This window comes from Rattus norvegicus, chromosome 3 (assembly GCF_021556685.1).
Source record: "Rattus norvegicus strain SHRSP/BbbUtx chromosome 3, alternate assembly SHRSP_T2T, whole genome shotgun sequence".
NCBI classification, from domain to species: Eukaryota; Metazoa; Chordata; class Mammalia; order Rodentia; family Muridae; genus Rattus; species Rattus norvegicus.
This window is the reverse complement of record NC_141536.1, coordinates 122,998,813-123,026,708: the sequence shown is the minus strand read 5'-3', so window position 1 is coordinate 123,026,708 and position 27,896 is coordinate 122,998,813. Positions and strand designations below refer to the sequence as shown.

The window sequence follows — 27,896 nt, the reverse complement described above, 5'->3', positions numbered from 1 at the left end:
TGAAGCTGAGAAGCTTTACACTGCCAGGCTGGCCTGGTTTTCATCAGCTTCCCCAAGTGTTTGGAAAGTCAGTGAGTAATGCAGTCTGAGAACCAGGCGGACTCCTGGTCCTTACCCAATGTTAGACTTTCCTATTCAAGAGCATACCTAAAAGGGGAGTCCTCAGCCTCAGCCTAATGAACACACCACTTCAAGAGGGAGGCCTGCTTTCAAGTGGCATCCCATATGAACTGCTGAAAATGTGATTAGCCATTTGGGCTCTTCCTGAACCGGGAAGATGTGGAGAAATAGAACATGGTACTAGTCGTGCCATCACCCTTCCCATCTCCTGACGGAGGTAAAGTTCTGACCTTGAGGCCTCCTCGGGAATTCCAACTAAATTCAGAAGCAGCTTCATGTTATCAGTTACAAGGCTTGCAGAACCAAGCACACATTTTCCCCTAGTAGTTTTACCAAAATGGTAGACCTTTTTGCCTGATTATCATATTGTGGAAGATGGGATTTTTAATATTATTAAAAGCCAAGCTACATGTACCACAAGCATATATTCCAAGACACCTCCCACCTCGTGCCACAGATGTGCAGGTTTCTGAGGTACCTTATTTGACTCACTGGATGCTGGTGCTACAAGCCTAAGATTTACATCTACTTTCCCAGCCCCTTCAAGTTGTTTTAAGAAGAGACGGAGCTGGAGGCTTGGGTGGAAAGCAGGAAATTCCATAAGGAATTTGGTCTATGGTATTCCTCTGGAGAATCCGGGGTGAGGATGGGGGGTGGGAATCTCATACTTTGAAGGTGTGGACACTGAGTCTCTCTTGATCTTGGGCAGGAATAAGTGCTCTTAGTTTTCTGACTGTTGTCAAGTCTAGACAAGACCAACTCCCCCTTAGTTACTTTCTTCTCAGTGACTGAAGGCATCTGGATTCTAACTCTTCCTCTAACATGTTACTAGTAGTATTTCTCTAACCTGGGATTTAAAAAAAAAAATTCTTTCAAGGGTGTGACCAGCACAGACAACGGAAAATCACCTTGTCTCAATGAAAGTGACCCTAGATTTGGACCTTGAGCTCGCTATTGGGAAGGATTGCTGGTTTCTTTACTTTCTTGTGTGTCTCATCTAAGGGGTTCCTAAGAACCATTACCCTACTTTCCACTTCGGATTGAAAAAGTGATTCTAGAAGCTGAGAGACAATTAGAAGCCTAATTACCAGCTCCATTCTGAGAGTCAAAAGCAATTGACCATAAACAGGCAAGGGCCACAATGGTCATTACGCTTGCCTTTTGTCTCATCCTCCACTGTATTACAGTCCCCTTCCCAGGGCTTTCTTCTGTAAATAGCAGATTCTCATGTTCCTGCTGTCCTTCACTGCTTCACCGTGGAGCTAAATTTCATGTTTGCAAATGTGCTTAGGAGAGATGCTTGCCTAAAGTGCATTTCCTTCTTCAATGAGTTACGTAGGCATTGTCTTCAGCAATAGGGCCTTGCTGTTGATTTGTGAAGGGTAACCTACAGTTTTAACAATAGTCTTGTTTATTTTGGGGTTCCCATGGGACCCCTTTGGAAATGACTTGATTAGAGTCAATCTATTCCTGGTTCCGGAAGTTTTATTTGGTGGCAACAGATGTCCAGTTGTGGCTCTGTCTCCCCATTATTTCCTTTAGGTTGTCTTCATACATATATATATATATATATATATATATATATATATATATATATATATATTTATTTTAGGAAGCAACTACTGTATTAGGTCTCCATACTATTCCATACATGGCCCTTAACTGTAACTGTATCCCCCCCCCCGTATCCCCTTCCTCTTCTTCCTCCTCCCTTTCCTTTCCAACTTGACCCTCCCATTCCAGCCCCCCACCTCATCCATCCATATCTATTCTATCTCCCTTTCCTAGGGAGATCTATCTGCCCCCTAATAGTTCTTTACTCTAACTAACCCATGTGGCTCTAGATTATAGCCTGCTTATTGAAGACTTTACAGCTAACATTCACATTTAAGTGGATAAATACCATATTGTCTTCTTTGGGTCTCAGTTATGTACCCAGGATGATTTTTTTCTATCATCACTCATTTATCTGTGAATTTCATGATTTTCTTGTTTTGTTTTAAACTGCAGAGTAATATTCCATTGTGCCCACAGAGAGCCTTGACTCCTATGTGCTAGCAGCTTTGGAAGAGGAATGAGCTCTGAACACTACCAAAGGAGAAATGTAAACACAAACCCAGCTACAGATGCTGTAATCTACAATGGTGTTCTGCCTGCAAGGTATGTTAGTGCAATGGAGGAAGCAAAGCTATTGGTTCGAGTAACCAACCAATATCTGATTTGACTTAAGGCCACTCCACAAGACAGAACCCATACCAGACACTGCTTAAATGACCTGAGGCCAGAGAGCCCAGGGACCTAGGGTAAAATCAATTATTATTGTTCTACTAAAAGTGCATAGCACTAAAATGACTCCTGATGACATTCTGCTATACTCATAGATCAGCGCCTTGCTCAGCCATGAGAGACACTTCCTCCTGCAGCTCATGGGAACAAATTCAGAGACCCACAGCTAGACAATATGTAGAGAGTGAGATCTTAGAAAACTGTCCTAAACAGGATGTCTCCATCAAATCTTTCCTCTTGGGGCTCAAGGAACCTGAGAAGAGGAGGTGGAAAGACTGTAAGAACCAGCAGGGATGGAGGTCACCAAGGAAACAAGGCCCTCTAAAGCAGCATGATGGACACACATATGCCTGGCTTACAAGGCCTGCATCGTTCCTTTGGGTACATATCATAGCTTTCAGTAAAATGTTGTTATGGCCTCCCTGAGTGTGTGACGAGTGGTCTCTACATCTATATCTGTTTCTTGTGCCTTTTCTTGGGTTCTTTTCCTTCCATTTGTTTGCTGTGTCCTATTCCAACGTGTTAGTTATATTATCATGTTACTTTATTATTATCCCCTAGAAGCCTGTGTGTTTCCTAGAACACACAGAAGAGAGCCAGAAAGGGAGAGATCTGAATGGGAGGTGAGACAGGAAGGAAGTGGACGGAGAAGAGGGACGGGAAACAAAAATCAGGATATATTATGTTAGAAAAAAATCTATTTTCAATACAAGAGGAAAAGAGAAAGAAAATGCCTGTGAAGCATGAATTAAAACAAAACAAAACAAAACAAAACAATCCTATACCTTGTTTGGTGACTGCAACACAGACTTGGCTGGCACAAGATGCAGCTCTGTGAAGCCTTATAACTCTAGCCCAACAATTCTATGCTGAAAATTCAATTCTAAAGAAAGACAGACATTGTGCCTCAACACTCTCCATTACTCTAAATAACCTGCTCCTCAGACCATGCATGATAGATGGAAATAAAAGCTCGTCTGGGGAAATCCAGAAGCAGCAGGGTAAAGTAGCTAGGATCTTGCCTTTTTAAGACAGTTTGAATCTAGGTTCCATCGTGGCTCTGCCATTTAAATGCCAAGTGATTCAGTTAAGCTGTGTCCCCCATGAGGAGAGATGCTCGTATCTACCCTGTGGTAGGATGAGCATTTACAGACAGACACAGTTATATCTCTATCCATCCTGCTTTGCGATATAGCAAAGCATGTCACATGTCCAGTGGGGGATTCTTTATCTCTTAATGTGGGACAGCCTAAGGATTTTATTTAGTCAATTAAGTAAAGAGAAAGTGATGGAGTACTAGGCCTGAGCTAAAGTCCTGCTGGCATGTTCTGCTTGGTCTTAGAGAACAAAATTACTTGAAAATGTCAGGACTGGCCAGTAAGAAGATGACTGGCTATATTACACGGCTAGAAAGTAGTTGAGGAGATGCTCTCTAAGTCAGTCATGCCCCAGATGCCTCTTAGCTTGCTACAGTGTCAGTGGCAGAAGCTATGAGAGTCTGGTAGAGATCAGAGAAAGTTTCTAGCTGAAGCCCATCTAGCCGAAGCCCATCTGAGTGGCCCATAAAACTGTAAGCTAAACAAATGGCTTATCAGTATATTTCAGGATGGCTTGTTACCCAGAAAAAGCTAACTTGTAAGAGAATACAATCATAGTGCCTCTTTACATAATATTATAAATGTACCTAAAATTAAATGTTTATATAGCCCTGGCTTTGGTTAGTCCATTCACTACCCTCTCCTCTTCCCCATCTCCCTGTTCACATTTCTCCTTAATTCTGTAACTTCAAGTACCCTTCTTTCATAGCACATGCCTTATACTATTTCTCCAATTATATTTTAATTGGCTTGTGAAATGATAAGCTTCAGGTGAGTTTTATCTTATTAGTTAGAAAGCGAATTTCAAAATATACCTTTTGAAAGACATCCTTGCAGTAGTGAATAATACCATTTCCAGAAGATGTGACTTATTAAACAATAATTTCATTGTAAGGCATGATACCTCCCTAGAAGCTACTGGCCATGGGTGCTCAGGTATCCCCAAAACAGATAACTGACACTGTCCTTAGTTGTCAATCATAATTACATGGTAAGGCCCTGTTGCTGAAGACGCCACACATTTTTGTTGGCTGTAGGACATAGAAATCCATCTCAAACTGACTGGGGAATGTCTTCCCTGTTTTGCAGCCTTCAGAGTGCCAGAGTGTGCTCTGTGGGCTGGTGAGAGAGAACGACGTCTGTGGTTTTACCTAGTGTTGGACCATGCATGATGCAATACCAGCCTGTTAGACAAGATGGCCGCACTTGTGCAATAGGGGATCACTGATACACTTTCGGTAACTACTTTCTGATTGGATCTGAGGCCTGCTCCACAAGGAGGAATTTCATGCTGGTATTGTAATCCTAGTCAAAAGGACAGGGCTTAGGAGATCATAAGCCCCAGGTCGGAACCTGCTATTGTTATTTTGTTAAGTGGTCACCTTGTCAAATTGCCTTGTAAATATTTGTGTTTATACCCATAGACCTAGTGTGCTCCCAACCTCCATTGGAAAAGCTTCTTTTATCAGTGGACAGCACTCAGTACAGGGACTCATAATTTGTCAAAGTGTTGAAAAGAGACTGAATACCCACCTTTAAATGGGACATCTTTAACAATTCTTTACCCCTTGCCAAGAAGAGAGGGGAGGAAGAATGTAGGAGGTAGATGGTGTGGAAGAACGCTATAAAATTCTGTCTTCTGCGCATGGCATGATTACCACTCTCAGGAACTCATAGCAGCTGTGGGCACCTGCATAAACCCTGCTACATGATCAAGCCATTTAAAAATTTGGCATAAATGGAGGAAGTGCTCCTCTTGGTCCCACTTGTTACTGAGGAGCTATTGGTAGTTGATAGCACTAGGAGAGGCTGAAGCATTCTTTTTGAGGTCCTCCCACTGTTAGGCTGCCCATGTTCCAGGGGATGAGCCCACACGCAAGTGCATATTAGCTACGGTGCACTGATTAGATTTAGTGAGTTGTTTAAAAAATGAGACACGACATTGAGGGAGGGAGAGATATGTTGTGGGGCAGGTGAGATTAAATATGATCATATTTCATTATATACATATATGGAATGCTCAAGAGTAAGGAAGACTTATTCTTTCACAGGATAATCGCTTAAGAAAGCCTACATCATTAGCTATTCATACCATTGAAAGAGGTTTTTCAGGAGGGAAAACTGGCAGAAGTTAAACAAGGGCAAAGGAGACTAAGTGTGAATGTCTTGGCCACAGGCTCAGTCTATGTGCTTCAACAGCTTCCTATTCCTGTGTTAAAGACAAGCCTGTTTGCAGACAAAGCCCAAGTCTACATACACAAGCAAATGCTCATATATCCTTTATCTGACAAGCTAGGTGAGCAGGTAGGAATATTAATTACGTATTACAGATAAAAATTATAGACTGTCTATAAACAAAAAGGTATAATTATTAGAAAGCTATTCTTTGTAAGGCACTTAGACAATGCAAAAATTCCAGAGTTGTTCTTCATAAACACAGACAGTGCGATGAATAGTAAGGGGTATGCAGCCAGCACGTGACCACTTACATTTCCCCACCGCAAGGAATGGTCCTCTAAATTCCAATTTCAATTTTATTTTATTCATGTCTAAGTGAAGAGTGTTGTTTGGACTTTGTGTAACACAAAGCAGCATGCGTAAATGTTGGTCTCGTTCATCATGCTAGCTTTATGTCAGACTCAGACTTCATAAATATAATACACAGCAGGCTGAGTAACAGTGTATTTAACATGAGAGAAGGGAGTCATTCATGAGATTTTAAAGCACAGTATGACTTCAACCTCTGAAATGTAGGAGAATGAAATAGAAGCGGGAAAGCAGCTGACTGCTCGGGGTGCACTGGTTTGAGTGAGAAATGTCCACTGGCTCCTATGTGTGTGAATGCTTGTTCTGCTGTGTGTGGAACTGTTTGGAACAATTAGGTGCTGTGTCCTTGTCGGATGTGTCACTGAGAGTGGGCTGTGAGGTTTTAAAAGCACAAGCCATTCCCAGTCAGTCTCTGTCTCTCTCTGTGTCTCTGTCTCTCTCTGTGTCTCTGTCTCTCTCTCTGTCTCTCTCTCTGTGTCTCTGTCTCTGTCTCTGTCTCTGTCTCTCTCTCTCTCTCTCTCTCTCTCTCTCTCTCTCTCTCTCTCAGTCTCCAGCACCATGCCTGCCTGCCTGCCTGTTGCTAAGCTCCCACGATGATGGTCATGGACTCACCCTTTGAAACTGTGAGCCTCTTTCTTTAATAAGTTGTCTTGGCCATGGTGTTGTACCATCCAATAGAAGGCGAGACTGACAGGTACTCATGAGAGCCTGTAAGAGTCCTGGAAGCAGCCTGCCAGGAAACAGGCCTAACTATCAATTCCACAGCACCGGGAACACCGTGGGTCTGGATAAGGTCTGGCCTGAGAACAAACCCTTAGAGAAGACAGGCTTCTCAGCCTTGCTGCTGGCACATTAGCACCTTTATTCCTCACTCCTAGCAGGACGCACAGACCTGGGGGAGGGAAGGGGGGCTGGGCAGAGTAGAAGGAAGTGGGCCTGCAATGTTTACATGAAAGAATTTCAAAGTCCTTTCAGAGAAAGAAGGGGGTCTCTCTGCCTCTCTTTGCCCTTCGTGAAGAGGACTCACAGGATCCTGACAGTGGGTGCAGTGGGCTTCTCAAGAGGGAAAAGCAGTTGTGCATTCCCCATACACCTCAGTTCTGCATCCCTCACCCCACACATCTCAGTTATGTATCCCCCACCCTGCCTCGGTTCTGCTTCCCCCCCACCCCGCCTCAGTTCTGTACCCCTCATCTCAGTTCTGTATCCACCCCCACCGACTCAGTTCTACATACCCCCTGCCCCTGCCTCTACAAGAGAAGATCAGAAAGACACCTGTTAACTGAGAATTGAAAACCTTTTAAACTTACCAAGGAATTCTTGGGGCCATGCCTTGCTATTCTCTTAAATTTGTAACTAACTACTTCTTAAGATTGCTTCTGAACCATGTCTGACAGGCTTCTTAGAGATAAAAAATAAAAGTACAGAAACTCCAGAAGAAGGTTTCTAGTTATATTGAGAAGGACTGTGAGAGGTGGCCCCTGCTAGCATCACCCCCATATGCTGCTTTTATAATCCACTGCACGGAGACCAGGGAACAAGGTACCAGCAGTGAGGTAATATAAGGGTCATTCTTGCTGTCTAGAATTAGCTTCTAACTAGTTTTCTGGATGATGAATAGTTCACTGTACACAACACAAAAAGTAGTGTTAGGTCTTCATCAGAGAGCTAAAAGTAATATACAAAACAACCAACAAAATACACACCCATGTATGCAAAAACCACAGTACCTTTGCGTGTTTCTTCTTTAAAGAGTTTAACTCCTTTTGTTGTTTCTTTAAATGCTTCAAGTAAGCCTGCAGGGGGGAACAGAAGATCCAAAATGAAATCAATCAATCAGTCAATCAATCAATCAATCAATCAATCTCTCTGCCCCTCCCCTTCTCCCTCTCCCTCCTCTTTCTCTTCCCTTCTTTTCTTCTATCCCTTTTCCAGAGGTAGTCATAACGATTATACTTTGTGATGGGAAAAAACTTGTTTTATCAATGAACATACTACAAGAACATCTGAAAAGGCAAGACATTTTACCTTCATTTGCTTTAAATCTTCTATCCTCACTTGAGGGATAAGTTCAATACCTTTAAAAAAAAGTCGCAAAAATATCAGTATGTATATTAAAAATTAGAGTGAATAACAGACAATATAAACTTTCTAAGCTCTATCTGACACTCCCAAAACAGCTTGCATTGTGCTGTTTACCCATGGTGAGGAGGAGTAACTATAACTCCCAATCAACCAGACTTCTTAGCTCTGGGACATGGGCTAAGTGGACCCATTAAAAGGGCAGGCACTGTAGTATCTGCTGCAGCTATTTTCTTCTCTGCATTTAGGTACATGGTATCAGTCAACTAATTTCCAACTTTATTCCTATCTTAGTCATCCGCTACCCAAAAAGCAAAACATTGTAAGCTTCTTTTGGACAGATTTAACCTTAGCACTTAAACAATGTGCTACTGACGGTGGCCATGTCTTAAACACAGGAAATAATGAAATCAGACTCCCTGTTTTAGGGGTTCTGTCATGAGAAACTCGAGTAAGACACTCTGCCTGTTGGCTAGATGAATAAAGGCTGGAGTTTCTCTTGCCACCCAGTTGTAGAGTGTGATCCTGAAGTCTCTTGAAGTGGGTCTGGGCTCTCCCTCTAAGCTCCATGTCCAGACGACTACATCCTCCTTCCTTTGTTCTTTTCTTATGATTACCCACAGCTTGACCCAGGCTGTCCTCTGCTCAGCCATGTATTAGCCATGTATTTCCTAAGAAAGGAGACTGCCACATCTCTCCCAGCATGGTTCCAGGTACAAGGTGATGACGCAGGATGTGCCTGTCAATATTAGCCTCTTCCTCTGGTTAACCCTCTAATCATAACGAGGTATGGGCTGTAATACAGTCAGTCCTGAGTACCAGGGTCACTGACAGCTTGCAGCATCTCTCCTTGGAATGACTCCTGATGCCAACACTGTCCATGTTGTCCTTCACTGCCTCCTCAGAGTGGTCCCAGAGCTCTCTGCAGACCAGGGCAAGTGAACTGCTTCCACTGTGTTCCACCCACTTCCCTTCAGGTGTCTTTCTTCCCTTCGTCTTGCTATCTGTCTCCTTCTGGTTGAGCCACACCTATGTTTTAAGGTCCAATTAAATTAGGATCTTATCTTTGAGTCCTGTCTGGACCTTGCTGGGGTGTCCTCTTCTGTTCTAAGTAGTCAGTCCTCATTGCACCTACCTGGGCTGGCTATTGCATTTGGAACCTGTTCATACTCTCCCCTGCATATGTGCATCCCCAAAGGCATAAAGATTTATCATCATCATCATCATCATCATCATCATCAGAGGTGGTGGTAGTAGTAGTAGTAGTAGTAGTAGTAGTAGTAGTAGTAGTAGTAATAGTACTTCTTCTTGATAGAACCTAGTACAGTGGTGGCTTCTTCTAGGCTTCTAAGCCTCCTGAAGAAACAACATGTAAGTCCTACCTTTTGGGTGGATTGGGGGAAAAACACTAGTGTTTAATTGACAGCTGCTTAGTTGTTTCGAATGTAGTCTTGTTGGGGAATGCACCAACAAACCCAAGTGCAGACCCTTTTAGATCTCCGGACTCCTTGAGCTTTTGGAGGCCTGTTGTGGTGCGCATTTTCGTAGCTACTCTCTACTGTAATTACTACAGTCCGTATGGATGCAAGGGTCAGACGAGAACTTTACCTGTAGGAGTCGCAGTGCTAATACTGACCAGGGCTGGAAAGGAAGTGTCTGAGCTTGGCTCATTACCTCACTCCGTGTCCCTTCCTGAGCAGAACAAACAGCTGCAGGGGCCGGTTCAAACTGGGCTACTTTTGTAAAGCTGCATTTTCTAATTTGTTCCACGAAGTTCAGTGCACACCGAGTTTCCTGCTAAAATCACCAGGCTGGTTCAGTTGGGAAGGACTGTCACTTCTTACCTTCAAGTTGTTAGCACTGGATGTATGCACATGTTTAAATGGCTCAAATCCCCGGTACCACTGGCATTAAATTTACTTGTAAACAGGGAATACAGATGCTAAGAAGCCATTAAGAGAAAAAGAAATTACTATGAAAATTAAGAGACTAAGTGTAATAAATTATTTATGGTCAAGCTCAAAGGGGGTGTTTTAAATATTTAACTGTCAATATGAAATGGGTACCAATCAATTAGAACTGATACCTGGTCATCTTGAACAGAAGACCACTTTAAAAAGTCAGAAGACATGTTTCCTCATGGAAAGTTGGTCAATAGCACAGGGCCACGTGCTTCTGTTTGATGACACTCACAGAAAACCACTTGAAAATGGCCACTAAATGCCCATCTAATGGTTTTAAAAATAAACAGTCAAGCCTTTTCTCTATGTGTGGAGAAATTGCCTATGACATTTGTGACTCCATTGCTTCATGTGCCCCTGCCTACTGGTGTCTGGAAGACAGAGGTGGGTGACTTAGCTGCCAGCACTGTTGCAGCAAGGGCTCCTCCACCCATGCCAGGAAGCGCATCGATGTAAACACTGGCACACTAAGGATAAGACACTGTTTGGTTAGGTGATGGCCCTCCAGTCATGAAACATAACCGGTGATTTCCCATTAAACAAATTCTCAGAGAAGGAAATCAAACAATTTGTCGAATAAGTCTCTTTTCTAGTGTCACATGAAAGTTGGCAGAAGTGACGATTTTAAATGCCTTGGTGAAGACTGTCTACAATGAGGCTAAAATGGCAACACTGACAGACAGGAGTTGAACGGCACACCTCACCTTTCTTGGCTTCCTGGCCAGATCCCAGGGCAGCTGTGGTGGTTGGTCTGAGCTCAGAGCTGCTCTGAGGGGTTACATTCGCTTTGGCTGGGTTGGCCTTGCCTTTCTTGTCATTTTTGGAAGTGTCACTGGGCACATCTGCTATGTCACTCTGCAACAAAAGCATTCCCAATGATTAAAATGCCTGGCCCTGGAAGCATTTTTACTTTAATGAGAAAGCCCTCAGCCTCCCAGACTTTACTGCCTTTAAAGATCTTTGCCTGAAGCTGGGCTTGGTGGTGCACTCCTTTAATCCCAGCACTCAGGAGTCAGAGACAGCTGGATCTTTATGGGTTCAAGGCCAGCTTTGTGCACATGGTGAGAGCTCCAGGTCAGCCAAGATACAAAGTTGTGACTGTGTCTCAAACTAAACAAGCAAGCTCTTACCTAAGGGGAGTGAGACTATGTAGCCTGCTTGTGCTGAGCAAAAATGACCCAGCCAAGGAGAGACAACCCAATGCCTTTATAAGCACCCCAATTTCTAGCTGCTGGGGACTGGCTGACTGTGTTCCAACCTTGAAGTGCCTAGCAAAGGAACACTTACAACAGAGAAACAGATGAACAGAGGGAGTGTTGGGATACAAGGACAAAAAAATGAATACCTAGTAATAAATGTAATTTTCATTAACTCACCGAACTCAGTTATTTGGCATCTCAGTGTTATAAAAACAACTTGTTATTTCTAATGGCTAGTTCCTATTTCGTTAATAACAGACCAGACAACTCCAGATGTCTCATTGGTGACTAAGAGGCCCTTTCTGATAGTGGACACATTGTAGAAAATGTGCTACATTTTTGTAGCTCCTTAAACAAACTATTATTGAATGGCTAAGCTTGGTTTTGAGAACCCTCTGAAAACTCCCTACATCACCTATCTCTTGCTATCACAGTCACCCTTTGGAAACTAAGTCCCCCAACTGGACCGCCGTTAGCCCACAGCTTGGACTTACAGTTTCAATGCCCATTGCTCTCATTTGGTCTGCTCTCTTCTCTGTGATTGAAAGGAATTTCTTTGGATCGGATAGAGCATCCACAATATCTGAAAAACAATTAATGAACTATCAATGTTCTGTTTAAATGAACTGACCAAGAAAATCCAACTCAATTCGTAAGAACTGGTCATCAAACGCAGTTACAGATGACACGAAGAAGGGAAAACAAGAGTCAACACCCGAAGACTTTCTATTTTTCCCCAATGTCAAGGCTACCAGAGTGAACTGAACACCCTGTCCCCGATTCCATGTCCACAGAAGCATACGGATGGGATCTCACCTACAGGTTGGCTGCGGGTATAAATTTCAGGTAGGATAAAATGAGGTCATTCTGGATTGGGGGAGGGGTATCCTAAGCCCAATGACAATCCCTAGTGTTTTCTTAAAGAGGGAAATCCAAGAGACAAAGTGGAGGCCATGAGTTGTTTTGTTGATCTTTGGCATTCTCTGGAGTAAGACGAACTCTCAAAGTCCTTTCGATTTTCATTCTCCTAATCACCAGGAGCAATGAACATATTTTGAGATTTATTTTTTTTTTTAAAGAACTCTCTATCCAGGTTCCAGGTTCTTGTTTTGAATAAGTCATTTGTTTTTTCCTGTCTTGTTCTCTTTGCTAGGGACCCTACAGCTCGGTACACCCACTGAGTTTGGTGTGCTCTAAACAGGGCCCTGTGGTGAGACCTGGCTATGTGCTGACCAGCATTCACAGGCGGGTGTGCACAGCCGTCTGCCTTAGACACACTGAGTAGCCAGCAGAATAGAGACACACACAATAGCTCTTGACCATGCAGAACCCATCCATGTAGAACCCATACGATGATCTAACATCTCCAGATACTGAAGCCACAATAGGGTTCCAACACCTTCCTTCAAAAAAAGAGACCAACATGCTTGCTTTCAGTTGCTTTTCTTCTTCTAGATTTAGCCAATGTTGTACTTAGCTGTACAGAAAAAAACAAACAAACAAACAAACAAACAAACAAAGTCCACTATCTATTTAGAAATATAGTTTTGATGCCATTTCCAAACAGCTGGTCTCTCTCGGTGAGGCTCTCCATCCCAGCTTTCCTCCCCTCTCCTTCCCACCTCCCTCAATTCCGTGTAGCACCGAAGGCATTAAAGTACACATTTAATGCCAAAGAACTAAAGACAGGCAGACTTTCAGATATCGACTTTGAAGAGAACTCAGGTTTGTGCTTGCTCCACCACTGCTTTTAAGGCACTTCACTGCTGCTAAGCACAGACTATGGCCCTGTTGGGGACAGCAAATAGTTCTTTGCATATATGACTGTTCCCAGCCCAGGTTCCCTCAGAATCCCTCTCCATTATCCTTACTGTCAGGAGATATGTGCAGAAAACATTGCTCCTGCCTACTGAAGAGAAGTGTAAATAAAGATAAACTAATCTCATAACTATAACTTGGGGTTGACACTTTAGAAATGGCTTCTTAATCGAGGATATTCTTCCTCTGGACGTTCCTGCTGTACGAAATATCTGGCTATGCTATAGGTGGTTGAAGATCTGGATGGAGGGAATAAGAAGCATTCCTGTACCATCCTGGATGCGTAGGGCAGGAAGTTGAGCTGGGAAAGCAAATGAAAGGCCACTTTACCTTAATTACATAAAGTAGCAGGGGAGCCACAGAATTAAGAACGGCCCTGTCCAAGAAACCAAGGCCCAAGGAGCACACTGCTTGGGGTGACATTTGACTTAATGCTGATACTTGGACAAATCTCATTTCTTCTGCCAGTCGGTAATAAAGACAACATGCACAGATAGGAAAAAAACCTTCAAAAACAACCGAGGTGGGAATGTAACATTGAGTCATTGTCTTTAGCACCAGAACTATTTGCTGTCTCCAACAGTGATGGCTGATGTGGTGATGCTGTGTGGTGAGTAAACACCAGTAGCAGGACAGATGCGCCCACAGATGGGGCAGCATTGACTGCTCAGCTCAGCACTCCAAGTGTCTCAGGTCTGGTAAGTGAGGGACCATGCTCAACATCTGACACAGGAGTTCTGCTTTGTGTAGGTAAAAGAGAGTACTATTTTCCCACTATATTGAGGATTAGAACACGGGAAGACTTAAACCAAAGCTTCTTGATTCATTCCAAGGCATTTTTTAAAATGGTAAATGTTACCATTTTTCTTTTAGTAAAGATTTAGGGGGCTGGAGAGATGGCTCAGCGGTTAAGAGCACTGACTGCTCTTCCAAAGGTCCTGAGTTCAATTCCCAGCAACCACATGGTGGCTCACAACCATCCGTAATGGGATCTGATGCTCTTTTCTGGTGTGTCTGAAGACATCTACACTCATAATAATAAATAAAGAAATCTTTAAAAAAAAAGATTTAGTTTTCAATCCTTAAGATGGTCTACTATTATTCTTTAGCCTAGAAACATTTTCCATCTGGGTTGTATAGAAACAAATCTCTTTTAGCCTCTGCACTCTGGCCAGTTGGGGGTCACTGTGTTAATCATCGTGTGTTGCATATTGGGGCTTTTCGTGTGAGGTGCACGGATCTATGAACATAACAACAAGTGCTTAAAATGGATTCAATACTATGTCCATTCATCTGCAATAATAATTGTAGGTTCCCTCTGGGGCATAGGATCTATCTAGCCACAGGTTCTTAGTCTGATATTGGTACCAGGTACTGGTTTCATCTCGTGGAGCAAGACTTAAATCTACTCAGAAAATGCTCAGCCCTAAAGGGAACATATATACCACGTCACCCGCCCACACTCAGGATCATTGCAGAAGGGAGTACAAAAAGAGCTTAAGAGGCATAGATGGTGGGAGGCTACAAGGAAACATGGACACTGCAGGGTAGCTCCACATATGAACTTAACTTGTACAGAACCTGTACAAGCTTGTGCCAGACTAAATCCCAGCATGGGGAAGAGAGCTGGGCACGCAATCCCACTCCTAGCCATGGAACAAAGTATAGTTGTGAGCTACTGGGAGAGAGTGAAATCGTTCTCTCTGAAAGTGTAGCCTCAGGTAAACCTTCCAGGACAAGCTCACACATCCAAGAATATTTGCACAATACACATTGGTTTTGAAGTGTCTGAATAGAAAGATGACAGAAAGTTGAATGGGTAGGGAAGTAGGGTGGGTCTGGGAAGAGCTGGGGCAAGGTGGGTGAATCTCATCAAAACATACTGTATGGAAGCCGAAACAAAATCAAACAGCAACTCACCAGATCACGCCCCTTATACCAATACTCCACTGAGTGGATGCATGAAGCAGCACTAAGACTCATCCAGATTTCAGAACTACCAGTCTAAGAAACAAAACGTCTTTTCTTGGGCTCAGTGGTTAAGAGCACTTGTTTACAGAGGATCCACGTGCAGTTCCCAGCACTCACATAGGGGATCACAACTGTTCAGGGGATCTGATGACTTCCTCTGACTAGGCACACATGTACACATACAGGTAAAACCTTCACATGTAAAATAAAATAAACCTTTAAAAATTTATAAGTACATCTTTATAAGTTAGCCAATTTAGGGTGTTTTGTTCAGCAAAAGAAAATGAATCAAGATACCACTGTTGCTGCTATTTCTCTGTACTTTGTGAGTGGTTTTAGTAATGAGAGAAGCAACTTCAACAAAATCCCTATTCCCGTTGCATAGGCAGGAAGTTGAGTGGCGGGCAGAGGAATTCATGGGAATGGAAGAGTTAAAATCTGGGCGGCTGACCTATGTCACGCTGGGGAGAAGATGGGTCTGGCAGAGTTCAGAATGTCTAAGAAGCACAAAATGTATGTGGGAGTGAGGGGGACAGGGTGAATTAACTGCACATAGCAGAGTTTCTCATATGTGGGAGTTCACCACCTGACTGTCACTTACTAGAGCAGAATCCAATGAACAGGTGACTTGTAAGAGCCTGAGTCTAGGCCTAAGGAAGGGCCCTGACTTAGAAAAGCCTCAAGAACAATTTTCTTATCTTTATAAAAGGTTTCCACCCACATGCAATGACTGCAAATGAAGTCATGCAGAACACAGAGCTGCAGTGTTACCAACGCACCGGCGCTCTGAAACCTCTCAGTGGGGAGGAATCCAAAGGACTTCTTTATGAGTTGCTTATGATATAATTATGTCCTGTGCCATTTTACATAGAATACAGGGTAAGTTCAGGTGAGGATGTTACAACCAACAGCTATTTCTTTAGTCTGTTAAAACTAAACAAAACACCTCTGGAACGGTGTGATTTGCACATACCTGGCCCCTGAGACTGAAGCGGGAGAGCCCACGTTTAAGGCCAGCTAAAGTAACTTAGTAAGACCCTGACCCAAAATCTCAGTGGTGCAATACTTATCCAGCAGGCATGGGTTCCTGGTTTAGGTTTGAGTACTACAAAGAGGGGCTAGGGGTGGGGAGGTAGACTGTGAGGGAAGACCTTCAGTCTATCACTGTGCCTGCATTGCTGACAGTTCTGGAGTGTGGTGTGGCCTGGACTGCAGCTTCAAAACACACCTGACAGACTTCCACCTACCCAGCCCATGGCACTGCCTAAGCTGCTTTGATGGGCTCCTATGTCTGCTGCTGTATGTTACATCCTCTAATGGCTTCCTTTATAAGTGACCAGCAAAGGGAACGAAGAAAGGAGTAATTCCTATCCATTCTGATTGAAACTCTCCTGGCTTGTATTTGAACTTATAATCACATTATTAAAACTGAAGGTCGGTTGCCCAAAAGCAAAACCTATGGTATTGTTGAAATAAGACCTCGGGACATGTGGCTGAGACCATAATTCTCAGCACAGGGAGGAAACCATGTGGTCATTTTTCAGGAATGGGCAACGTGATCCACAGTCTCATAATGATCCTCCTCCACATCGTATTCAATATCCAAATGTTTAACTTACCTCCAAATCCATCAGGCACATATGTTTTAAGAACGATATTGCAGAAAATTGTTGGCAGTGATAACGGTTTGTTTCCCTCATTTCTCAGGGAGATGTGTCGGTAGCCTGCCTGGAGGCCATCCAGAGGAAGGATCCTCTGGCCAATGAGCTTGTTGTTGTCGTCGTACACAGCGATTCTCAGGACAGCCAGGTCAGGCAGGATCACCTGCAATCAAAAAAAAATTGGGCATTTCATTGATTTTTTGTAATGAGGCCTCCCAGAACCATGGCCCCAGGGATCTGGATCAAACCAACACTGCTCCTCAAATGCCCTTAGTTGTGAAACAAACCCATGGGCCACTTGCATTGCTAAAGTATGCAGCATAAGATTGGTGACCAAGACATCAATAAGGCCCTGCGCCCGGATTTCCAGGAAGTCATCTCATCAAATAGATGGAGTGGATGGATGTTAAAGACTGCCCTGCCAAATCTTGTCATTTTCCTCCCATCTACATCTGATGCAAAGGTGGAGACCCTGGAAAACTGAGTGAGTTTCTTATTTTAGAGACTAACAGTGGAGCCTGGGATTGGGACTCCTGTATTCAATCCCATGTCAGACTGCTGCCTGGGCTACGTACAACACTGCGCTCTGCTTGTTTTTAAAAGCACAAAGAGTGTTTTTGAGGAAACACATTATGGATAAAAGACTATTTCTGCATGAACTTTCATTTTCTGTGTATTGCATCCTAAGTTTTGATGAATTTGGGGGATGTTAGGTAGCAGAAAGGAAGAGATAAAAGTCTCCATATTTGTAGATGAAATAATTCTATATAGGAGAGACCCTAATTATTATCCCCCCCTGAAAAAAGTTAGATATGATGAACAGTTTCAGAAAAATGATAGGACATGTGTGCATGTGTGCATGTTCTCTCTCTCTCTCTCTCTCTCTCTCTCTCTCTCTCTCCCTTCCCCCCCCACACAGAGACATTCCGTAACCTTTGTCTATAGCAAAGACAAACATGCTTTGAATGAAATCCATGAAATAATCACATGCACATCTGCTTCAAAAGCAAGCAAAACAAAGCATTTTAAAATCAATGTAAAAGAAATAGAAATAAAAATCTTAGCATTCATACAGAAGTACAAAGGACCAGAGAACTAAGTAATTATTTTGTGAAGAAATAGTATCGGTGGTCAGTATACTGTGAGTATAATTTCAATCTATACTGCAGAGCCAGAGTAATAAAAGCAGCATGACACTGCCATGAAATTACACATGTAGATCAATAGGCAGGGCCAAGGACTCATATAAAAACCATATAGCTGTAGGCACTGGCTTTTGACAGATGTCCAATGTATATATAAGGTAGTTTCATTAGCAAACAATTCTAGGGAAGCTGGATATACATGGAAGAAGTGTAAAAATACATCCCTATCTTAAAACGAAAATCACTTCCAAATGAACCAAAGAACTTCATGTAAGATCTGAAACTGAGAACGTTGGAGGGAAACTTCCAGATATTGGCACAGTCAAGGACTTTCCAAATAGAATGCCACTTGCTCAGGAAATAATGCCAACAATTGGCAACAGAGACTCATGAAATCAAAACACTTTTGAACTCCGAGGGAAGCAGTAAATGACATTCAGAGTGGGAGAAAATCTCGGTTGGCTATAAATCAGTTGGAGGATGGGTATCTGGAATGTACAAAGAACAAGAAAACCCTAATCAGAAAGGAATCAAACAACCAAGTCAATACATTGCCCAGCGAAATGAGCAGATCTCAGAGCGACATGTAAACAGGGGCCAGTGAGCTGGCTGAGCAGTTAAGAGCGTTGACTGCTCTTCCAGGACCCAGGTTAAATTCTTTGCACCCACATGGCAGCTCGCTACCATCTGTAACTCCAGTCCCAGGGAATCCCACACCCTATTCTGACCTCCATGCACACTGGTCATGTAAAGGGTGCATAGATATTCATGCGAGCAAAACAACCCCATTTGTAAGATAAAATAATTTAAAAAGGAGATATGAATGGAAAATAAGCATATGAAAAATATATTGAACTTCACAAGTCAGCAGGAAGATGCAAATTCATCAATAACGAGGATCCATCTCACTCCAGAATGGCTATTCTTAAGAAAAGAAATGGCAACAAACGTTGACACAGGGTCCACCAGAGACCCAGCGCTGACCTTAGCTTTGGTGCAGCCTCTCATCTAACCTCTAAGCCATGAGAACAGAGCGAGACCCTCCAGGACATGACAGCAGCCGGGAGTAAGAACATGTCTGAATAGACCAGGACATGGAAGTGTGTTCTATGTGACTGGAGGAGGTCAAGGACGAGGCGAAGCCAGAACAGCTAACTCGTTTTGTACAATTCCATGACAGTGATAGAGGTCACTTGGGAGATTAAGTGAAGACGCCAAGTGGTGTGGTGAGTGACATCCCTCTATCCTGTGGGCTCCATGCAGAAAACCAATCTCTTCCAGTTACTGTGTAACGGTGACACGCTGCCAATGTCTTACCTTCCGAAACACGAACGATTCTTCATTGTAAACTGGGTTGAGTCCATTGTTCATAACCATGCGGGTTCGGAACTCCTTCCGTATGGTGTCGGTGGGCAGCCCGTACATATCGACTTCCACGTATGTGCCGATCTTCTTATCTGACAGGAACTGCCCTGATATAACCTGCAGTTACACAGACACAGGGTGGGGGAGCAGTGGCCTCGTTGTGAGTATTGGTGGCAAGGGGTCATCACCTTTCGTTGGGGAATTTTCAAGTAATATAAACATTTGACCTTTTCTCTGGAATTTTCTATATTAGAACAAAACAGTTTTTGAGTAACTACCCTTTGAAAGCAAACATTTCTAGACAGAGGTCACAAATGTAATATCCTCTGCACAGGTCTAGAAAAACAGCATGCCTTCAGAATGGCTTTGGCACTGAAGAACTTCATGTGACTGTGACCAGACGGGAGATACTTTCTAGATAGTGTACTTCACTTAAAACAGCTCATAGTTTTAGTAGCAAAAACTCAGAAGACAGCAGACATTGGGTCCAAGTGGAGAGCAACTTACACTTCTTCCAATAGGATGTTAAACATGTTTTCCTCCATGTGCACGTGTCTATGTGTGAGTGTTTACACAGTCTGTGGTGAGCAGGGCCATACCTGCACTGAGCATGTGGCTGCAATAACCCCGTCCACAGGGGTTTCAGAGAAGGGATCAAATGTCCGATCAGGCCGTCTCATGAAGTCTGGCTTGAGGAGGTATCTGGCAGGACAGAAGCACAGGGGTTTATTTTACTGGTGGCGTGTGCAATGACTAAATACAAGACACTTCCTTTCTCTCTTCCATAACTGAGAAGCCACACTCCCAGGCAGAGATTCTAATGATCCCCGAAGAGCATCACACAACTAACACAGGCTGCCCAGGGTGTGCTGTGCTGATAAGGGATGGACAGACCACTTCCTTGCTTGACCGAGGGGAAGAGAGTACACTGACAAGCAGTCTGCTTGGACCAAAGGCTAAGTTCCTGAGTCCTTTTACGTTTGGCCAAATGTCTGTCTCTTTTCCTGGTAGAATTGACTGAAGAAGAATCCTGCAGAAACTACTTGTTAAGTTGGCCATGGGCCTTTTCTTCCTAGCTACATAACTTGAGTAACCATCAGAGTACGCAGCAATGCAGTGCTGACTCCAGGGGTGTGCGTGAGAGAGACTCAGAGGGAAGGGCTTTCGCTAGTGTGCAGGCACTCTGGCAGATAACCAACAGACAGGCACAGGTATAGAGTGGACAGATGGCAGAGTTGTTCTTAATGAGCAGCTGCTGAAAACCTGTTGTCTCGCCTCATTTTCCATGATAGAAATGAAGGTAGCCACCACAAAGAACTCCTAGACAGCATTACCACTGGACGGCACAGTAGTCCTGTGCGTCCCTCTAGGAGCCGCCGGGCTGTGGTCTCAGCCGAGCTTTTCGTGCTTTACGGAATTTGAGTTCCGCACTTTTATTCACCTCTCGGTATTTTCAGAAGAATTAGCATTTCCCATTTTGCTACTTGGTTCACAGATTTTTAAATGTTATTTAAGTAAAATAGAACAACATTCGCAGCATTATATAACTCCTATTTATAAACATGCAAAAGACTCAAGGGAGGATGAAAGTTTATTCCTGGCTGAATTAAATTCAACTTTACACCCACAGCTTCATTTGAAATGAAATCTACTTCATTTCTGTATTCATCAGCAGTTAAGGCTATACGTGTTTGATGCCTACTTCTCTGGCTGAAGCCCAGATGAGCGCACCCCACTGCCTGCCTCAGGCACAAGGACCTCCACATATTGAATTTAGAATGAAGTGACCGAACTCTGGAGTGTATGAGATGAACTGCAGAGTTGGTGGTTAAAAGAAAAGAGAACCTGCTTTACTAAGTGGGACAGATAAAAGGTTGGCTGTTTGTAAATATAGTCTAACTATGACTTCATTTATTTTTATCCATGCTTCAGCACCAGCATACATTCAGCTGTCCCTAATTGAAAATGACAAGGTTTCATTAAAACTGAGGTAAGGAGTCTGGAATGAGGAGGCGACATTTTGAATGATATTACTCACCCGCAGGATCCGTTATACTCAAATTTTCCTTGATTCAATTGCATCGCTAAATCTGTCAAAAGACAAAATAATTTAGCATCTCATCTCCCTGGATGAAGAAGATCCTGACAGGGTGAATGGGAAACAATGGAAGCCTTATCATTCCGAGGTCCAAAGCTCTTTCCTTCACACCACAGCATTCTGCTGGCCTGCTTTGGGGCCCATGCCACACTTCCATACTGAAATGACCTCATGTGTTTGGCTTAAGTTTAAACACCAAGTACATTTTCAGAGACGTCACCCAGAACTGCTCTACTAAGCGGATTTGGTGTACAAGTCATTCAGTGTTTAACTTGACATTCACAGTAGAGACACACAACCAGCTATAATTGAGGGGGATACATCATTTCACTGCCTCATAGGTCAGGGATGCTGGAGACCCTCAGCAGGGCTATTAAGAACACAAAATTCGATTAAAAGGAACGTACTATAAAATGGGTAAGAATCATAAAAGTTTGCTGCCTCTCCCCTCCCCATGTGTTAGAATTCTCATACGGCTACCCTGGGAATGGGAAGACTGGATTTATAATTTCTCTCTTGTATGCAGAAAAATATTTTTCTTTCTTCTTATAAATGAGAGGAGGAGGAGCAGAAGCAGAAGGAGCAGGAGGATTAAGAGGAGGAAGGAGGAGGGTGGAGGAGGAAGGAGTAACTTAACTAAGTGCATTTTTCTATTCTCCAGAATGAAATACACAGTTGCCCAGAAAATGAACTGCTTTAGGAACATGCTGCCCTTTACCACAGACTCACTGGCCTCCTGGAGGGCAGCTTGAGTCCTTGGTAAGTAAAGCACTGTCATCTTTTTGTTCTGTCCCTACTAAAGACGCTAAAGATTCTATCAAGACATAGGCGAAGACTCTTCTAGAAAGGACTGTTAGGGTTCCAGGCGGTATCAGTCTGTAGGGAGCTTGGCCATCAGGGGTGAGAGAGACAGCCAGCTCATACTGCTACCAAAAGGATGTGGGTGAGCCCAGATCAGGGACAGAAAAGAAAAAAGACTCCACGACCGCAGAATCCTGGGAAGTGCGCTCGTAAATCGAGGGACTGACCAGAAATGTGTGACTATCTATTTTACTTGTACTATTGTTTCTACCAAATTCTAAAGCCATGCAGAAGAACACTGTCACATAAAATAAATGTGGTTTGTGCCATCTGCCTGTTTTTATGCCTGTTTTCCTTTCCCAGTGTGTAGAGGGCAAAGGTTCCTCTGAAAACTTTGAAAACTTCAAACATTTGTACGTTTCTCAATAGTTAGAATTTATAGAAAAAGAAAAAGCACCACCGTGTATCGAAAACCTGCCGGCGAATATACGCTGGGAGGCTGAAGCACAGATTTGTACCTCTGATGGCATCTAACTCTTCATACGGCATCTTACAGAGCTGAGGCTGAGAGTCTGTTGTACTACGGTAGGTGCCACTGCCACCCATGTTTGCTGAATGGCCACAGTGGTCATGGGTATTCTCCAAAGGAGCAAAGAGTCCGAGTTATCACACAGAGATACTCAAACTAAATTCCTCTGGGAGCCAAGCTGTAAGCTTGATACAGAAGGAAGAAAAAAAAATAAAAATACTGTAGACTAGCATTGATGGAAGGGACTAAAGTTGAAATGTCACCTTCTATTATGGCTTCATTTGGGGGATTTAATTTCTTACCACTATATAAATCCAAGAAACCAATTTTTTTTCCACGTGGCAGCTTCCTTTAAAAACAAAATGCCTCGAGCGAGTGAAGCAGCTGCAAAGGCTGCCCCGTCCCAGGGTCCTTGTGGAATTTAGGGTCACTGGACATTAGCGCCTACCTGGGGTTTGATAGTTCAGTGAAACCATCTGGCAACCAGCGTTCCAGAAAATCTGAGGCATGTAATTACTGGAATCAACTCGGCCTCCCTTGGGGTAAATGCGGCTCATTTGTCGCTTATTGTAACTGGGTAACTGATTAAGGAAATCCAAAAGCAGCCTAGGCGAGCGTACAGCAGAGAACAACGACATTAGGGGTGCGGGACACTGACGAGCAGGCAGATAACATGGGACCAATCCCGTTAAAGGCCGCTCAGAGGGAATCACAGTCTCGGTGTGCATTCTAGAAACTATTTGCATTCACATCTGGGCAGGCTGTCACAGCTGTCATGCCCTTCCTTCGCGTCCATCATCTTAGAGCGCTATGGTAAAGATTATACAAAGAACTAAATATTAAAATGATGGACAGCTGCTAATCTACTGCGGGGATCCCCAGCCAGTCCTCAGGGGCACGGTCCATCCCACGCAGTCTGGTAGGATACTTTACAAACTCAATCGCGTGCGTCTTCAAGTAGCCAAGGCCAACCGACTCGTTAAAAGAAGACATGTTATAATGAATGTTGCGCTCTGGAAAAGAAAAGCAAAGATAGCCTCAGAAACCCAGCCTCATCAAACCCCTGCAAAAGCGGGCAGCCGGTACAATTACACCCAGAATCTTACATCCCAAACCAGGAGGCATTTGTGGACCATGCGGCATGACTGTGTCAGGTGCTCTGAGATATTAACACTCTGTGTATACGCTGAATTAAATGTGGAATCACTAAACAAATGACATGTGCCCCAGTTGTCAGTCACTGCTGAGATAGGCAGTTTTTTTTTTTTTATAATAATGTACTACTCTCTTAAAGTCAGAAATGGTTAGGAAATATTTGAACCTGGTTTTGTGGGGAAGCAACTTTTTTTTTAATTAATTAATTTCATTCGTTTACATCTCAAATGATATTCCACTACCCGGTTACCTCTCCACAAGGCCCCCATCCCACAGCCTCCCTCTGCTCTCTCCCCTTTGTCTCAGTGAGGCTGCTGAAGACCTGGAGGAGCTGAGGAGGACTGCAACTCCACAGGAGGAGCAACATCAGCTGGCCGGACCACCCAGTGCTCCCAGGGAACCAGCTTTTGAGTAGGAGTTATAAATGGAACATCAAATCTTATTTCCCCTGTCTCAAGGCATTTGTACCGACTGTTTAACTTCTCCTCACTCTCCTGCAGCCATATTTTACTCAGGATATGCACACAGGAATCAAGACAGTTACAGTGCCTCATAAATATTACTAATATAGTTTGTCCTCACAAAGTAAATAAGAAAAGCATATGGGAAGCTACAAGCTAACAAGTCACTGTCCTGCACTGCCACCTGGTGGATGATTCGGAGAATGACAGCACAATGCCACCACAAACACAGGACCACCATATACAGTCTGTATGAATCAAGTCAGGGGAAGTGGACATCCACAAAGGAAAACAGTCACAAGTCAGGTGACAGGCAGTGTGACAGGAAAGCAGACATGAAAGCTATTGCATTTAACCTGTAATGTTACCTTCAGCCACATGGAAACCTTGAAACTTCACAGGCTGTGCATAGTTGATCATCGTGGACAAGTACGGATGGATATTCGTGGTAGCACCTACGTATTTATAAGATGCCATCCATGCCTGCTCATCTTCTACGGTGACCAGGCCCTGTGAGCACAAGGACAAGCCCGTTTAAGTGGATGGCTTCAAAGGGACTCACCAGTTTGCTTTGGGCGAGCATCTGCATATGCATAAATTCATACGTAACAGACCTTGTAGCTCTCCTAAAGTTTTACTTTAAAAGTCAGAGGTTTACTTAATACAAAAGGAGATAGGCCGGAAACTTTCATTTTATCTGTTAGATTTTTCAAAAGACTTTCAAATGTTCGAGAAACTTTACAGGGCAGCACCGCAACACCGACAGCGATAGCAATGTTACCATTTAAGCCAACATGCAAAGCTCCACGGAGTGGTTATCCAGAGTTAGCCTACATCAAAATCACCCAAACGCTTTGTGGGTGTAAACCTCTGGCCCCACCGGAAGAGATCTGCTGGGGGGGAGGCCTACAGAGCTGTCATTCCACAGCCAAGTTTTCAGGCACGCCCATGGGGAACTGGAGACCATGTTTTAATAGTAATTTCTTCCAGAACTTTCAGCACACGCCTACATACTATTCAGCTATTTCTATTAAAGCGTTTATTATTAAGAGAACATGATAACTTGCTTCATAGGATGTATTACATTGTACAGAGGAAAAGCCCAAACGATTATTTGTATTTCCTGAGAAATCAAAGCAAAAGGAACTCATTCGGCAACAGAATAATGTCCCAAATGCGGTCAGTATTTTGAGAACTTTGGAGTTAGTTTTCTCGAGGAGACTCGATCTAGGATAAGAACCAGCTCAGGTGCACGATGATTAAGAGATGGTCAGTTAGCTTGTTTGTCCATTTTAGCTGCTCATGACTCAGCCTCTGTGTCTTCAACATCAGCCTGCTGTTACCTGTAAAAGCCTGTGGTAAAGTCATCTGTACATGCAACTTGCATGTGTTTCCATCCTTTTCCATATAGGTCCAAACTCCACCCACTGTCCCAAATATGGGCAATGGCCACATCTGCCTTGTCCCGTGTGTTTCATGTTCAGAACACCAGTGTTATATGTTGGAACCATGATGGATGTCTGTGGGGTCCTGCTGCATTTAGAAGATGAACTCTTCTCATCTTACTGAACTTGAGGGATTCTGGAATATACCACTGAGTATCCTGAGAACTCCCATTAGTCACAGGGCAAGACTGAGGTCTTGGGGTCTAAAATCGTGCAGCTAAAATGTGGAAGACATCGAATCATCCAGTCTGTGTACAGCTGACCCAGGCACAGGGGGTCCTCGTGAACACAGGAGGGAATCCCTTCAGGCTGAATTCATTCTAATTGCAACAAGACCCCACAGACAGCAAGGCAGGGTTTCCTGCGTTCTGAATTGTGAGTGAGAATCCTGGGAATGGGCAAATTCTGTGTGTGACTGCCATGGGTCTCGGCATTACACAATAACAAATACACACAATAACAGATGCACATATACAAGCAACGATGAGAACCGTGAAGAGCATAAAAGAGAACAAAACATAACATAGTGGCTGCACAGTAAGGCCCGACACGAGTGAATGCAGACTGGAGCTAACCTTCCCGAGTACTGGCACCATCAGAACCACCATCTATTCCACTACACTACCACAGGGCTGTGATTAACTACTGCTTATTTTTATCTTCCCATTCAATATGCTAAAAATTATGTAACTTTCTCCTTTGACTCAAACCTCATCCCACATAAGGCGATGGCTTATGCACTGAATGTTGCTTTCAGGGAAATTGTTTCTTGGTTATGTCTTAAATCAGCTTTACTGGTTTCACTGCAACTAGCTGAATCAGACATGCCAATACTGGACCTATGGACAGTGACTCTAGCATTGCATAGACTAGGAAGATGATCACTGTTTAATGTGAGAAGGCCACGCGTGGGTGTTTCCTGATGGAAAAATTCTCGAGAATTATTTTGTTACCTTTTTGTTGTTTTCATGTTCAAGGTCATCTGAGGTCTAAATTAGAGAAAGAAAATTATTTTGTTTACCTCTCTAAAGGGCAAATTTCCAAACCCATTAGCCTGTCCTTGGCTAAAGATGCATATGTAAACTTCTTACTCTTTTTGTTTCTTATAATGGTAAATTGTTGATGTCATAAAGCCATCATCGAAAGCAAACATGGCAGATAGTCTAAGCTCACCGTTTTACACTTTATCAATTCTCTTGGTGATGCTATTTCCCTCCCTCGTTGACAATCTTCACCTAGTTGTTTCACTGTAGACATTTCCCTAAGAATTGAAGCATGAAGGTTGAAAATGGTTGGCAATGTGGCCACCTTCCCTTAAATGTAACGTGGAGTGCAGATGGTCTTCAGTAAGCCAGCGTTCATGTTTGTGACTCAATGTTTGCATCCCCACCAAAAGCATCAGTGAACCCTAATGTCAGTGTGATGGACTGATGGTCTCCAGCTTAATGATGGCTTGTTTATGACTCTTTTCTTTATGAGGGTGTGAGGTGATATTCGTTCAGTGGAAACTCCTTTGGTACTTTCAGTTGGATCTTTTTATGACCAAGAATACAGTTTGGTGTCCTCTTGTGATGCATGACAGTGTCTCCTTGTCAGCCACATAATCCTGAGGGTAAAGTGACCAAAATTCGACAGCATACTGTGTTGTTAAGCTACACTGTTCAATAAGTTAAGTGTATGAGATGCATTTTTAACCAAAGTTTTCAACTTTTAGACTGGATTGATCATATTCACACTGTAAGTCAAGACATATCTGAACTTGGAGAAGGGGCTTGAGGGAGGTAATCAGGTCAGAGGTGAATCCTCATGATGATGTTAGTGCTCTTATAAGAAGAGATAAGAAAAATCTTACTTTCCCATTTTCTTTCCACCACGGGACAATGTACCTGCCAAAAGGGATTTCTGGAACATATTGGGTGGCACACCCATCCCAGAAAACACCACGAAATACATTTTAGGTATCCGAACCAGCAAGCCTGATAGTTTTGTTATGCTAGCCCATCCTTAGACAGTACTGATGAATCCTCTGTGCAGGACAACAACATTCTGGAGTCTCAGTGGGCATCCGTACTCTCACGGTACTCAGCATTCCCTACCATCAGAAATGATACCATTTCTTTGCCTTTTCTCCCTGACAATTAATCTCCTATGCTTC

At 43.3% G+C, this 27,896-nt stretch overlaps 1 protein-coding gene across 51 annotated transcripts in view; it reads right to left on the bottom strand.

Moving 5' to 3' along the window:
• Nucleotides 1–27,896, bottom strand: part of Plcb4 (phospholipase C, beta 4) — a 359,160-nt gene that overhangs the window by 21,995 nt on the left and 309,269 nt on the right. For 27 of the 51 annotated variants that reach the window (XM_087648887.1, XM_087648864.1, XM_087648902.1 and 24 more), the window contains 11 exon segments: nt 24,665–24,806; nt 23,609–23,693; nt 23,129–23,253; nt 21,291–21,342; nt 19,852–19,954; nt 19,205–19,369; nt 16,701–16,905; nt 11,787–11,875; nt 10,798–10,948; nt 8,079–8,128; nt 7,781–7,846 (listed from right to left, as the gene is read on the bottom strand). In XM_087648887.1, the coding sequence (XP_087505013.1) occupies nt 7,781–7,846; nt 8,079–8,128; nt 10,798–10,948; nt 11,787–11,875; nt 16,701–16,905; nt 19,205–19,369; nt 19,852–19,954; nt 21,291–21,342; nt 23,129–23,253; nt 23,609–23,693; nt 24,665–24,806 (1,233 nt within the window). 51 annotated transcript variants of the gene reach the window in all.